Raw genomic sequence first — 15,870 nt, 5'->3', positions numbered from 1 at the left:
GGTTTCACCATGTTGACCAGGATGGTCTCGATCTCTTGACCTTGTGATCCACCCGCCTCGGCCTCCCAAAGTGCTGGGATTACAGGCTTGAGCCACCGCGCCCGGCCCTCAAGTTCTATCTTTAATAATAACAAAGTTCAATATGAGTTGTAAAACAGTAGCATAATTATTTCTACCAAGTACAGTAGGAATACTCAGTATCCTCCAGGATATTATAAGAATTTTCATTCAGTATTTGAAATGCAAGTTTTTCTCAATAACTGAGGATTGACTACACCCTTAAAGTTTAAAATAGATGTTGGGAATTTTAAAGGTAGGCGTGTTAATCTATTCTTGCATTGCTATAAAGAAATACCTGACGCTGCATAAGTTGTAAAGAAAAGACGTTTGATTGGCTCACGGTTCTGCAGGCTATACAAGCATGGCTCCAACACCTGTTCCTGGTGAGGGTCTCAGGAAGCTTCCAATCTTGAGAGAAGTTGAACAGACGATAGGCATGTCACATGGCAAGAGTGGGAGCAAGAGAAAGAGAAGGGGGAGGTCCCAGACTCTTGTAAACAACCAGATTTCAAGTGAATTAACTGAGCGAGAACTCACTTCATCACCAAGGGGGATGGTGGTAAACCATTCATAAGGGATCCAGCCTCATATTCCAGTCACCTCCCACCAGGCCCCACCTCCAACACTGGGAATCACATTTCAACATGAGATTTCGAAGGGACAAATATCCAGACCTTATCAGTATGTAAACGAGAGTTTCAAAATTATTTGCCTTTTCTTATATGTATTTCTGCATCTTCAGGATTTTAGACTGATTTTCATTTCTATTGTCCTTCCAAAACAAGTTAGAGTGTCCTTATCTAGAACTGACTTTTCTCTCATTATGTGCCTCAGAAACTTGTGGAATATTCAGGTTGAAAACTTGTCTGGGACTTCTGAAGTCTAGTCTCAGATGTGAGAGATGAGAAGTAGGTCATCTGGTTGTGGTGGGTGACTTTAGCCTTATTACAACTACATGACATTTACCTTTCTCCCTTTTTTTCCTCTCACCGGTTTCTCCTCTACAGAGGGTGGTGGTGTTGCCATGGGCATGTATAATCAAGATAAGTCCATTGAAGATTTTGCACACAGTTCCTTCCAAATGGCTCTGTCTAAGGGTTGGCCTTTGTATCTGAGCACCAAAAACACTATTCTGAAGAAATATGATGGGCGTTTTAAAGACATCTTTCAGGAGATATATGACAAGTAAATATAGCTCTTTTTTTAACTTCTTCTTTATTCTCAAGCAAGCTGACATTTCTCATGTAGAGGATATATCTCCCTAACCCCATGATTCTGGGGAAAATTGAGTGAAAATCATCACTATCCCTTAAAGATAGGGGCAAAATTGAGGTTTAGCGGAAGCAAAACAAAACCACTCTGAGTTGCTTTTAGAAGATAAACATGTTCTTAAGTAAGTGCCCCACATGAATTTTTTCAGAGTCAGCTTCTTTAATGTATAAATAAAAGTACCTTGTTAGAGATAGGAAGTTGTAATTTTCTTGTGGCAGTTTCTAAGTCAGACCCATTTCCATTCTTTTGAAGCCCATTGTTAGAATTTTAAATTCTGTTTAGTGGAGTCATTTGAACTTAAGTCTAAGTTTATAGCAACACTGGCTTCCACAGCACAGGAGGTGAGCATGTGTTAATATTTAAGATGGCATAACTCCCTTTAGGTGCAAGTGTTCAGGCCAGGGTTTGGGTTTTAGATGAGAAATCTTTCCTGAGGCATTTTGATTCCTTCTCCTGCTACCCATCTATACCAAGCCCAGAAACTGTCCCAGAATATATTTAATTTCCTGAATGACACCAAGCAGTAGAACAGTCTTTTCAAAAATACATTTTTAAAATAAGCTGAATCTCAAGAATCTGATCTATCGTATAATGAAAACTGAAAAGTAAAGTAGTCCTTGGCATTCTCTACTGTCTCACTTAATTCTCACAGCTTCCCTGCAAGGTGGGTAAAATTGTTCTTACAGATAGCCAAATTGAGCTTCACAGCTAGAAAATGATTGGGCTGGGATTTGAGCCAACGTCTGTCAGATTCCTGAGTTTCTGTCACTTCTACTAAAATATGCTGCTTCTTGTGTGTCCCGTCTTCCTTTTGGGACAAGCAAATGATATCCCTAACAAAATCCATTTTCTTTATTATTATTCTGTTTTGTCTCTTGTTTCTTAGGCAGTACAAGTCCCAATTTGAAGCCCAGAAGATCTGGTATGAGCATAGGCTCATCGATGATATGGTAGCCCAAGCTATGAAATCAGAAGGAGGCTTCATCTGGGCCTGTAAAAACTATGATGGTGACGTGCAGTCGGACTCTGTAGCCCAAGGTACGGAGATGGAGCCTGGCCTGTAGTAACTGGGTCATTCCAGGGTATTTCTCTTATTTGGGAAGGGGAGTTTTATAGTCCTTTGTTGTAAAATCATGGAATGTTAAAACTCCAAGTCCAACATCTTGTCTGACAGCTAAGGATATTAAGCTCAGACTAGAGAAGTGATTGCTCAAGAACACATGGGAAGTAAATGAGTGGACTGACACTCCTGGCCCCAGCCTTAGATGTTAACATAGTTTCTCTCGCAACCTTTTCCCCACTTGAGGTTTTAAAGCCTACCTGATCTGCAAATCACTCCCTTTACCTGCCCTCATTGTCCTTTGGTGAAAATGTAAAAAACCAGGGCACTCAGGCAAGGAAAGATAAAGTGAGGAGCCTGATCGTGTCATAACCAAGCTTTGGTGCCTGCAAAGCTCATTTATCTGGTAGCAAGATCTACTCATGTCCCTCTGCCAGCTGCTGTTTTGGTAGAATATAAAACAAATGTATTTGGCCAGGCACAGTGGCTCCCGCCTGTAATCTCAGCACTTTGAGAGGCCAAGGCAGTGGATCACTTGAGGCCAGGAGTTCGAGACCAGCCTGGCTAACATAGCAAAACTCCATCTCTACCAAAACACAAGCAAAAAAAAAGCCAGATGCATTCACATGCCTGTAGTCCCAGCCACTCAGGAGGCTGAGGCATGCGAATTGCTTAAGCCTGGGAGCCAGAGGTTGCAGTGAGCCGAGATCGCAACACTATACTCCAGCCTGGGCAATAGAGCAAGACTCGGTCTCAACAACAACAACAACAACAACAACAAAAAAGTGCTTTTGTTTACTGCTTAGCTGACATACAAAGAAATTGAGCAAAGAACCCAGGGCTGTTTACAGAAATTCCAGGAAAAGTTTTGTATATGGGATAAGGGCCAAATCAACAGAAACACAGCCCCTGATTTCCTCAGCACCAAGTTGCCCTTCAGTTTCCGTTGCCAGTGGTAGCTGTGTGAACTTGAATCTCTCCAGAGGAATGTTTGTTAACTTTAATTATGTTTGCTTTTCCCACGAAGTAGGCCTGTCCTCTCAGTTTGAAAATCAGTAGACCAACCGTGTTAAAGATAACTTTTATGTCAGATAAAGGAGTTACCCAAGTCTCCTTACCCTCCTTCTGTTTCTCTACATCCTCACAATCATTTGTACTGAATGCAACAGAGGAGGGAGTGTTGTTGCTTTGTGATGACTCCATGGTTGATTATTAACTTCACAGGTAATGTTGGGAGGTAGCAAAAATGAAGAAAAGAAGAAAATTAATTCTATAGATACAAGAGTTATAAATGTGGTTCTTTCAATAAGAAACCACAGAAGAGAATTGTTATATTGGGTATTAGAGCAAGGAAGGGTAAGTGGGATGTTCTTGGATCCAACTGATCCTATGTTTACTTGCCTTTTTTCCTAGTCTCAGCAAGTGTATGAACAGCTTGAGGGTAGGAGACAGCTCTCATCCATTTATTTCCCCAGAACGGCAGACCATTGCACATAAGAATAACAATAATGGATTGAGCTCTTACTCTGTATCTAGTACTATTCTAAGGAATATAAATACATATTATGTTCATATATATTTATGAATATATGTATATTTATCTAATCCCACAGCAACCTGGTGAAGTAGGTGCTGTTATTACTCCCATTTTACAGATAAGAAAACTGAGCCGCAGTAGCTGTGAAGTCATAGAACTAGGGTACAGTGCAGGTAGTTGGACCCTGAGCCCTCCATCAAGGAGCGGGTACCCCTGAGATACGTAAGGGAAAAATGCAGCCTTTCCAGACCCATTGGCTCTGACATCTGGAGCAGGGATCCTGCCTTCTGAAAGGCAGAATTATTGGTGATTCCATGTACTTATGTTTACTCTGTTTACCAAGACCTATCAAGATTGAGTCATTAATGCTCTCATCTCCGAGAGACTGAGCGCTCTTCATGCAGTCGGACCCAACGCTTCATGCTCCACCACTTACAGGGTATGGCTCTCTCGGCATGATGACCAGTGTGCTGGTTTGTCCAGACGGCAAGACAGTAGAAGCAGAAGCTGCCCACGGGACTGTAACCCGTCACTACCGCATGTACCAGAAGGGACAGGAGACGTCCACCAATCCCATTGGTAAGATGGTGTTTACGTTGATTTCTCATCAGAGAGTGCCCTCCAAAAGATATCTCCGAAGCAGCTCAGATGTGTTTCCTTGGCTGCTCAGTGTTTTGTGTGCAAAGTCATCACCAAGTAGCTGATTTGTTCTAGTCATAAAATCTATTTGAATATGCTTCTTAAAATACACAACACATGCTTTTCTGTTTGTGGGAGAACATAGGTTATAGAGAAGAATGTTATTAACAAGCATTTTCCTTCACCTCTGGTGCAGTGAAATTGTCACATAAGGCTACAAATCTAGAAGTCACATGAATAGATCCTTTCAACAAGCTTCAAAGACAGAGATTACTATAGGGAACCAGCCCCACACCCTACCTGTGGGTGCCCCGAGTTTGGTGGCAACAAAGAAACTAGAAAAAGACAGATTAAGAATGAAAGTGGGACCAGGGGACCATCACTTTTTACTGGAGGCAGTGAAGGCCCCGAGCTCTGGTTTCCACAGTATTTATTGAACACAATCACTTTTATCTATAGTGCAGGTGGTAGGGTGAATCGGTGAAGGGAGGCTGTGCATCAAACGTAAAATTGATAGCAGTGGTGGTTTATGTGAGTTTCTCAAGAACTAAAAGCATATGCTTGTCAATAGACAGTGCAGCTAGTGGGAGTGGGCTCAGCAAGGAGACTATATGTCTGGCTACATTCCAGTGCTTCAAGGGAGTGTTATGTCCTTGGGCACTGGGCACTATGTTTAGAATATTAGAGCTTAGGTCACTCTGTTCCTGGGAACATGCTGGCATAGAGAGGACTTCCTCCCCAGAGGCCTCTGTGACCTTCTGCAGTTTATTGTTCCTGATTTCTTTTATTCATTACTTATAACCAGTTTATATTATACATTACTTATAACCAGTTTATGTAGGCACACTGTAAACCCTTTCTCCATTGCTGCTTCCCCCAACAATTACAGCCTGGAAAAAGGAAACCAATATAGACAAGAGATAGAGGAGATTGTGACACTTTTCAAATTAGAAAATGCCTTAAGTTTCAAGCACTAGTACCATGCCATAAAAATGCGTTTTCTTAAAGTTTTCATTTGGTAAAATATTTCCAACTCTGCTAAAACCCCTCACCCATGTGGTTAGTACCAAAACATAAAACTATTCTGTTTTGGGGAACTATGAAACATCTGGAAACTTCTGTAACTGCGGTGATTGGAGTGTTGGGTTTTTTTCCCCTCTTTTAGCTTCCATTTTTGCCTGGACCAGAGGGTTAGCCCACAGAGCAAAGCTTGATAACAATAAAGAGCTTGCCTTCTTTGCCAATGCTTTGGAAGAAGTCTGTATTGAGACAATTGAGGCTGGCTTCATGACCAAGGACTTGGCTGCTTGCATTAAAGGTTTACCCAAGTAAGTATAAGATGGCCTAGCTTCTGTGGTCAAATTAACACTTATCCTCACTGGGCTCAGAGCATCAGTGCTTTCTGGAATTATATAAACTGTTATTCATCATCTAGTTCAGGAGTCAGCAGACATTATCTGTAAATTGTCAGAGAGTGAATGTTTTAGGTTTTGTGGGACTTAGGGTCTTTGCAACTACACAACTACTCAACTTTGCCTCTGCCATTGCAGCAGGAAAGCAGTCATAGACAATACAGAATCAAACGGTATGGCAACACCCCAATCAAACTTTTATGTTCAGTACCAGGCTCAATTTGGTTCATCTGCTGGGCTGTAATTTGCTAACATCCAATCTAGCTGACAATCATTGAATGAAAAGTTTCTATTTAATTTTAAGAAGCAGATTATAGACAAATAGAAACAAAGGTACTTCAGAGACTATTTTATTCTACTTCTTTATTTTCATTAATTTACCAATGAGAAAAGTAAGCAGCACAAATTTAAGGTGTGCAATTGATCATAGTCACCTAAGTATTTATAATCAATATTTGGGCAAATATTTGAGACCCCATACATTACTGAGAATTTTTCTGAGAACATGGTAGCCAGTATCCTGGGGGGATTGGCTCCATGTCTCAACCAGTGCATCCACAGAGGTGTCAACTAGGGTCTGTATACCCCAAAATGGGGATATACTTGATCACTGCATGTTTCTTAATTTAAATTTCCAGCAAAAAAAAAAGATTGCAGTGTTTGAAATGGTCTTATCAGGGGGATACCTTTGTAGCCTATTAGGCACCTATCAGCAGCAGGATTATGTTATCCTGTCCATTGTCTTTTGTTTTTCTTAAGTAAGACACTGATAGAAATAACAGCATTATAATTTTTTTTTTTTTTTTTGAGACAGATTCTCACTCTGTCGCCCAGGCCGGAATGCAGTGGTGCAGTCTCAGCTCACTGCAACCTCTGCCTCCCGGGCTCAAGTGATTCTCCTGCCTCAGCCTCCAAGTAGCTGGGATTACAGGCGTATACCACCATAGCCGGCTAATTTTTTGTATTTTTAGTAGAGACAGGGTTTCACCGTGTTAGCCAGAATGGTCTGGATCTCCTGACCTCATCATCCACCCACCGCAGCCTCCCAAAGTGCTAGGATTATAGACATGAGCCACTGCACCCGGCCATACTATAACTGTTTTAAGGACATGTGATAGCTTGTGGGAAGGTGGGTAAAGGTTTGGCTATGCCCCGAATAAATTTTGTTATATTTGAGAATAAGGAAGAAGTGGGATGATTTTGATCCCAGCAGCACTAGTCTAAACTGAAACTCCATGATAATTTCACCCTCAAAGCTACATGGCAAGAGACCTCACTGAATGTGTGTGGATGAGTCTCTACTGCAGGCTGCCTAAAGAGCCTAAGTTCTGAGCCTGGGTCAGCCCCGGGAACCTATAGACAAAATCTATAGACAATGTACATGAGGTTTCACCATGTTGGTCAGGCTGGTCTCAATGAACACAGTCATTCTCTATAAATTTTATAGCTTACTAACATGAATGTGTTTTCTTCCAGAAACAAATACGATACTATTTTAAGTAGCATTTCTAGGACTTTACCTCTACCTGCTACCATATCAGAGACAAACTAAATTTTCTCTTTTTCCTCCCCTATTAGCGTGCAACGTTCTGACTATTTGAATACGTTTGAATTCATGGACAAACTTGGAGAAAACTTGAAGATCAAACTAGCTCAGGCCAAACTTTAAGTTCATACCTGGGCTGAGGAGGATAAGTGTCTTTTGGTAACTAAGTCTACTGGTTTACATTTTTCTGTATCACACTCAAGGATAAAGGCAAAATCAATTTTGTAATTTGTTTAGAAGCCAGAGTTTATCTTTTCTATAAGTTTACAGGCTTTTTCTTATATATACAGTTGTTGCCACCTTTGTGAATGTGGCAAGGAACTTTTTTTAAATTTTATTTTATTTTCTAGTAGCAGCCTAGGAATTCAGTGAGTACTCATTTGTATTCACCGTCACTGTTTCTCATGTTCTAATTATGAATGACCAAAATCAAGAGTGCTCAAAAGGGTAAATGATAGCCACAGTATTGTTCCCTAAAATATGCATAAAGTAGAAATTCACTCCCCTCCCCTCTTGTCCATGACCTTGGGCGCGGGAAGGTTCTGGTGTCATAGATATCCCGTTTCGTGAGGTAGAGCTGTACATTAAACTTGCATGTGACTGGAACAAGGTATGAGTGTAACTCAGATGTGTTGAAGATACTGCAGTCATTTTTGTAAAGAGCCTGCTGAATGTTTCCAATAGACTAAATATTGTTTAGGCCACAGAAGAGTTTGGAATCCAGAATAAATACTACCAGGAGGTTTGTCCTCTCTTTCTCTTTCTCCTCCTGGCCTGGCCTCAATATTATGCTACTCCAAATAGCATATTTCATCCAAGTGCAGTAACCTAAGCTGCATCTTTTTTGGACTTCTGGCCTGTTTCATTTCTTTTATATAAATGTGATTTCTCAGAAGTTGATATTAAACACTATTCTAGTCCTTATCTTCTCCTGAACTGTTGATTTAATTAAAATTAAGTGTCAGTGACTATTCTTCTGCGTTTCTGTTTATTGGATGCCAACCACCATGCCTCCTCCTAGCCATAGGCGTGTAATCTGAAAAAATTCTCTGCTCTCAAGAAGTTTACCATGGTGGAAATAGATAAGTAAACAGTAAGATGTAAATCCTGCAGTGAAAGGATAGAAGACCAAAGATGGAATTAAAGGAAGAATTAAGGAATATTAGAGAACAGATTCTGTCTATGCACATGCTAAGGAGTTTAGTCATTATCTTGTCAATTATTAGGGAGCCAGTGAAGACTTTTGAGAAATAAGCGACTAAATTTTTTGAGACAGAGTTTCGCTCTCGTTGCCCAGGCTGGAGTGCAATGGCATGATCTTGGCTCACTGCAGCCTCCTCCTCCCAGGTTCAAGTGATTCTCCTGCCTCAGCCTCCTGGGTAGCTGGAATTACAGGCATGCGCCACCACACCTGGCTAATTTTGTACTTTTAGTAGAGATGGGGTTTCACCATGTTAGTCAAGCTGGTCTCAAACTCCCGACCTTAGGCGATCCGTCGGCCTCAGCCTCCCAAAGTGTTGGGATTGCAGGGATGAGCCAGCGTGCCCAGCCATATTTTAATTTTTTTTTAAATAGCCCTCTGGGAAACTTTTACAAAGAACAAATAGAGGCTTTGGGAGGTCAAGGTGGGCAGATCACAAGGTCAGCCTGGCCAATATGGTGAAACCCCGTCTCTACTAAAAATAGTAAAATTAGCTGGGCATTGTAGCGTGCTCCTATAGTCCCAGCTACTCAGGAGGCTGAGGCAGAAGAATCACTTGAACCCAGGAGGTAGAGGTTGCAGTGAGCCGAGATTGTGCCACGGCACTCCAGCCTGGGCGACAGAGCAAGACTCCCTAAAAAAAAAAAAAAAAGAATGGATAGTAGGGGGTGGGGAGGAGAGTGTTAGGTACAGTTGAGGAAGGAGGACCAGTTAGGAGGCTGTTGCAATATTTTAGATAGGAAACGATGAATATCTGACTGGAACAGTGGCACCAGGAGGAGAACAGGATAATTCCTAGGACGTTGAATGGATGGGTCTTGGCAAGACAAGGATATGTGGGGATGGAGGGACAGGAGCAAGTCAAAGATGCTTCTCACTTTCCGACTTCACACCTGGGGAAAGGCTGGTCCACATCCTAGCATCTTTGGGAGGGAGGCTCTGGTGAGTTTTTGTGCTCTCACATACCAAAAGTCAGTGAGTTTTCTAGGCTGCCTTCCTGGTAAGCTTAGCTGGGCCCTAGATACTGCGCTCACAAATCCCCTTGAAGGCCCAATGAAACGTGGAGCTTTTCAGAATCCTATGGCATGGAGCTTATTCAGAATGAGCTTTTAACCAATTTCCCTCAGTGCTACCCCCAAAATACACCCCAATCCAAGCCCACGGTCTTAGAAGAGCCCTGTTGAGAGAAGATCCTCATGAAGTAGGGGAGGTCCATGTGGCTTGGGCAGTTTATTCCTGATCCAGTTGAAGTTAGAATCCAAACCACATGAGCTCTCCTGGCAGGGGAAATAAAAATCAATTTTCACATGAGATCAACCAGTGTCAGGTAACTCGGGCAGTAGGAAAAAAAAGCATAACTCCTAGTTAACATTAAGAAAGAGGCAATCAATGTTTTCATCTCTTCTATAAGATTTTTAAGATTTTTTAATAAGATTTTATAACCCATATAATCTGTAGTTAGTAAAAGGAATAGAGAGATACATAAATTAGAAGACATAATCATTGATTTTCAGCTTTGGTGGCTTTGAGCTGATATATAATGCCTCAATATAATGACATGCCAATGACTAGTTTTAACATTAATGCCAGTAAGTTTTTTTAATAGGATAGATTGGGATTCAAAGGAAAAGGAATGTAAATTCTTTTTATATGCCTTCATACTATCTCATTTAATTCTCACCAGTCTTAAGAGGTTGACTGTATACCACTGGTTTTTTGGGGGGTTTTTTTTGGTTTTTTTAATGAGAAAGCAAAAAATTAGAGATGTTACTAATAATTAACTTAAAGGTGGAGCTGATCTTTTCTAACAAAAGCCCACAGGCCTTTCTCTCTTTGGAAAACAGTTTTTTTGTTTTTTTTTTTTGAGATAGAGTCTTGCTCTGTCAACCAGGCTGCAGTACAATGGTGTGATCTTGGCTTACTGCAGCCTCCACCTCCCGGATTTGAGTGATTCACCTGCCTCAGCCTCCCAAGTAGCTGGGATTACAGGTGCCAGCCACCAAGCCCAGTTAATTTTTGTATTTTCAATAGTGATTGGGTTTTACCACGCTGGGCAGGTTGGTCTTGAACTCCTGACCTCCCGCCTTGGCCTCCCAAAGTATTGGAATTACAGAAGTGAGCCACCACACCCAGCCAAAAACATATTATTGCCCTTTGATGTCCAATATACTGGTTAAATGTAGTGTTCTTCAGATTTTTAGATATTTGGCTTCTTATAAAATTCTAATTGTTTTGACATTTTAAACTTTACATTCAAAACAATTGTCAAATAAAGTGTTTTGCACTCTCCTCCTCTCATCTAAACTTATTACTCAGCTGGGCACAGTGGTTCACACTTGTAATCCCAGCACATAGGGAGGCCGAGGCAGGCAGATCACCTGAGGTCAAGAATTCGAGACCAGCCTGGCCAACATGGTGAAACCCCGTCTCTACTACAAATACAAAAATTAACTTGGTGTGGTGGCTGTAGTTGCTTGGGAGGCAGAGGCACGAAAATCACTTGAACCTGGGAAGCAGAGGATGCAGTGAGCCAAGATCACACCATTGCATTCCAGCCTGGGCAACAGAATGAGATTCCATCTCAAAAAAATAATAAAAAGTTTAAACAATAAACGTATTACTCTTTTTTCAGATTTTTGACTGGTAATCTCTTTGTAACTGTTAGAGCATCCATTTCCTCTTCCATTAACAAGATTTTAATAAATTTTAAAAGTGTTTTGGGCCAGGCATGGTGGCTCATGCCTGTAATCCCAGCACTTTAGAAGGCCAAGGTGGACAGATCACTTGGGGTCAGAAGTTCAAGACCAGCCTAGCCAACATGGCAAAACCCCATCTCTAATAAAAATACAAAAATTTTCCAGGCATGTTGGTGCTCGCCTGTGCTCCCAGCTACTCAGGAGGCTGAGGCAGGAAAATCACTTGAACTGGGAGGCAGAGGTTGCAGTGAGCTGATACTGTACCACTGCGCTACAGCCTAGGCAACAAAGTGAGATTCCCTCTCAAAAAAAAAGTTTTGTTTCTACTTCTTTGATCAAAGTTGCAAAATATATCAGTGGTCATTGTGGACCAGAACATTCAGAGGCTAATGGTTTATTATGTAACAACTAGAGGATCAGAATTGTTGACCTGGAAAATCACTGTTCTTTAGCACAAAATTGAAGGCAGCAGGATCCAGGGACAGGGAAGGTATGAGTTCCAGACTTCAAAACTCTAAATTATAGGTACTGTTTTCAGGAAGTATTTCTAACTGAAAATATTTAAAATGTAATCTTAGCAATCAGAATCACCGCTCCCCTGTGTTCTTGCTTGATATATAAAATCCTTCTACAACACTAACAAGTGACCTATCATCTACTTAAATATTATATAATAAACATTTCCCCAAATTAAGGGTCTTGGCTCTTCTTGTTAAGAAGGAAATTAGAAACTAATATAAAGAATGATAATAAAGGCTTTGGATATTTATATCAATACTGATAAAAGTCTTGTACTCAACTAAAATTAAAGATTTTCATAATCCCTATTTTTAATATTAGGGAGAATGTAGCTTCCAAACTGTAAATTATTCTATAACAAGAAACTCAAAGAACTATGAATTTGGATGATATCTCAGACTCTGCAGGAGATAAATTTTGCAGATATTGTAGCACTGTTTATGAAACTGGTCCAATTGTCCCACACAACTAATGTTTATGGTTTCTTCTGAATAAACATAGAAATTGACCCTCCTAGTCTTAAACTTGAAAAAGTTACATTTGTCTTATCTGAGTTCCTTTCCCAGGAAATAAACCATCAGGCCTCTCAGATAGCATCAGGGAATTGAAATTTACCAGATCATTGATTCTGGACAAGGAGACTGGATTTTACAAGAAAACACACAGATGGACCTAACGGAAGATTCAGAAGCCTGATTAAAGTTTGGTCAAACATAACTGTATCTTTGTCAAGTGATACAGCATCCTTCTCAGTATACAATAATAAGGGAAGGGAAGAAAGGATGCATAGTGTAGGTCTGTCCTCACGTTGATGAAATTAGCTTTATTTGGTGAAGGTGGTAGCTGCCTTGTGAATTTACTGTTCTCTCCTTTGTAAATTTAAGTAACATGTAGGGAGATGCTGTGTATGCACACTGCTCAACATCAAGCTTCACCCATTGTTGCAGCATCCTTTCATGATTTTATAACTACATCATGCCTTCTATAATTATTACATACATTAGCATAGAAATAGAGTATATATTTGTATTACCATAAAGAATAGCTTTCCCTTCCTTCCATTCATCTATATTGATATTATTGGTATGGATTCACAGACTATTTTTTTTTCTTTTTTTTGAGACAAGGTCTCGTTCTGAGTGCAATAGCATACTCACAGCTCACCACACCCTCAACCTCCCAGGCTCAAGTGATCTTCCCACCTCAGCCTCCCTAGTAGCTGCGACAACAGGCATCCACCACCATGCCCAGCTAATTTTTGTGTTTTTTGTTGAGATGAGGTTTTGCCACATTGCTCATGCTGGTCTCAAACTCCTGGACTCAACAGATCTACCTGCCTTAGCCTCCCAAAGTGCTAGGATTACAGGCATGAGCCTCCACACCCAGCCTGGACTCACAGATTTTATTCAATGGACTGTAATTTACCACCATCTTCATGTATTTTGATGCTTAGATTGTCTCATATTTGACCAGTGGGATGCTATCAAGCTGGGTCCTGTCAGGATTGTAACATATTTTACACACAGTTAATTCAGGTATGCGGTCTTGTATATCAAGCCACCTTGTAGTATTTCTTCAGTAAGGCTTCCACTGAGAAGAGCTCTCACATGCGATCCTCCTTGTCGACCAATAGAATATATTTTATAGAAAGTCCATGCCTTCCTTTCCAGATCTAACCACACAATGTCTCAGCAGAAAGTATTGTTGAAAGACTGCCTGTTTCAAGATGGATGTCCAGAGACTAGAGCCTTACTTAACTTAAAAGAAGTCTGGGGTAGAAGCAAAGGAAGGTATTAGGGCACTAGGGTTGTCACCACTTCCTGACCTTTTGGAAAGATGGGGATATTGACTTTCAAAATTCTATTATTGAGACTAAATTATTGAGTCTACATGATGGACATTTAGGTAATAATGGGAAAAAGGACAGAGTATGATTGGGATAGGCACATGAAGGACTTCTAGGGCAGATGGCTGTGTTCATTCCTTGATATGGGTAATGATTACAAGAGTACCTTGTAATGGTTTACTACGTTATACATTTGTTTTGTGTGGTTTACTGCATCCTTTTTTAATAATAAAAGGTTTTTTAAAGTGTATTAGGAAACTTGTTTTTAATCCCTTGGACTAATTGCATAGGATCACATTCTTCTGGAACAAATTCAGAAACTTTCTCTGCAGTATCAGCTTACCCTCCTGACAAAGCCTCTTGGTTTCCCTTCAATAGATGACACAATTTCAGTCAAACCATCTTTTTTTCTTTCTTTCTTTTTTTTTTTTTTTTTGAGACAGAATTTCACTCTTGTTGCCCAGGTTGGAATGAAATGGTGCAATCTGGCTCATGGCAACCTCCACCTCCCGGGTTCAAACGATTCTCCTGCCTCAGCCTCTCGAGTAGCTGGGATTACAGGCGTGTGCCACCACACTCATCTAATTTTGTATTTTTAGTAGAGACGGGGTTTCTCTATGTTGGTCAGGCTGGCCTCAGGTGATCCACCTGCCTCAGCCTCCCAAAGTGCTGGGAATACAAGCGTGAGCAGTCAAATCATCTTTTTAACCTTTCCAAATATAAGCTAGGAAGCCTCTCTCCAGGAAGGTACTCTGCCCTGAAACTTTAATTGGACTATATACTAAGTATTATGAGTAAAGACATTTGAGGGTCTTTAGTGGGCTTTTTGGACCTATATTCCTTTATCTGGATGAATTCATAATACTTTCTTATTAGTAGTATTTGGTTTTAAAGCATTTATTTGATTTCTACATGAGAATTATCCTTTTCCTAGTTAGTCTTGCTTTGTTCTATTTGGAAAATAATGCTTTGCACATTCTTTATATGTTCAGAGACTAAGCTCCAAGACATTCTAACCAAATCACATTTTCCTATGTTCAAGTCACTAAATTTTTACCAATTTCAAAATTTTCTCCTCCTCTTCTTTCCACTTCAGGAGCTTTTCAGTCATTTCCTATAGGGTTTAACTCTGAATTTTTTTAGTAAACTCCAAAATGTTCAAAATATATGATTAAAAACTAACAAGTTAACTTTGACCTTGAAATATTATTCTAATATTCTAGAGCTAGTCTCACCTATTTAAAATGTTCCATATTTCCTGGCTACAGTTACTTGCTTTGTTAGAATTACTCAGCAAGTTTACTTTTCTTTTGATCCTGTTTCTATTTTTATTGTTTGAAATAGCCTGCGTGTTGGTGACTTATTTTTTCCTGCAAATTAATTACCATGCTCTTGTACTATTCCATGAAGTCTTACAACTTGGAGTTCCGCCAATGTTTTGAATCTGGCCTTTCCATCATCTACTTCCTTATAGAAGAGGTTTTTTCCTTTCTTCAATTTTTGAACCTAATTCATCCAACAAGTAGATTGAAGTATGTCCACTAATCCTGACACTACCTTGGTAAATCAATGTCTCATAGGACCCACAACCTCTAAGTGAGGGTACCGTTTATAGGTCAGGCTACTCCAATTGTATCATTGCTGAGTGTCAGACAGCTTAAGTTTTGAGTCATTGGTTTTGTTACAGTGTTTTAGTATGATTCTTTACTATTATAATGGGAATGCTTTTCAGAACTGATTTGCAGTTAACTTGGGTCTCATTTTCTATGAGCACATTCTTCAAATATCCTAAAGCTATGGAAAGATAAGCAACATCTTGATCTGTACAGCGAGTGTTTTAATTCTTGCCCTTTTCCACAGTTGTGATTACCTTACGTAGTTCAGTGGTATGATTGCCACATAGCTCGCGTACACTATTTCCTCTGGCAATTAATGGAAAAGTATCAGGCCTGACGTGACTGTCTCACAAACTTCTTCCGAGCACAGGGGAGAATTTAAGGCACATAGCACCTCTAGAATGACAGTATATTAGCTTCCATGTTATCCATTCAGTGGTCAGAGATTTCACTGATAATCTTCAAA

The 15,870-nt window shown here is 40.2% G+C and overlaps 1 protein-coding gene across 3 annotated transcripts in view; it reads left to right on the top strand.

The window, feature by feature from the left end:
• The window catches only part of IDH1 (isocitrate dehydrogenase (NADP(+)) 1), a 19,093-nt gene extending 10,598 nt beyond the window's left edge, over nucleotides 1-8,495 (top strand). For 2 of the 3 annotated variants that reach the window (XM_017546726.2, XM_017546728.2), the window contains exons 5-9: nucleotides 1,068-1,245; nucleotides 2,219-2,370; nucleotides 4,368-4,508; nucleotides 5,734-5,896; nucleotides 7,559-7,754. In XM_017546726.2, coding sequence (XP_017402215.1) covers nucleotides 1,068-1,245; nucleotides 2,219-2,370; nucleotides 4,368-4,508; nucleotides 5,734-5,896; nucleotides 7,559-7,649 — 725 coding nt within the window. In that variant the 3' untranslated portion in view covers nucleotides 7,650-7,754. Of the gene's footprint in view, nucleotides 1-1,067; nucleotides 1,246-2,218; nucleotides 2,371-4,367; nucleotides 4,509-5,733; nucleotides 5,897-7,558 lie in introns of all 3 variants that reach the window. The other variant, XM_017546727.2, reaches the window with a different exon arrangement.
• Nucleotides 8,496-15,870: the final 7,375 nt, after the last annotated feature.

Source organism: Cebus imitator, unplaced genomic scaffold, assembly GCF_001604975.1.
Source record: "Cebus imitator isolate Cc_AM_T3 unplaced genomic scaffold, Cebus_imitator-1.0 Scaffold191, whole genome shotgun sequence".
NCBI classification, from domain to species: Eukaryota; Metazoa; Chordata; class Mammalia; order Primates; family Cebidae; genus Cebus; species Cebus imitator.
The sequence above is the reverse complement of the archived record's forward strand: the minus strand, read 5'-3'. Positions and strand labels throughout refer to the sequence as shown.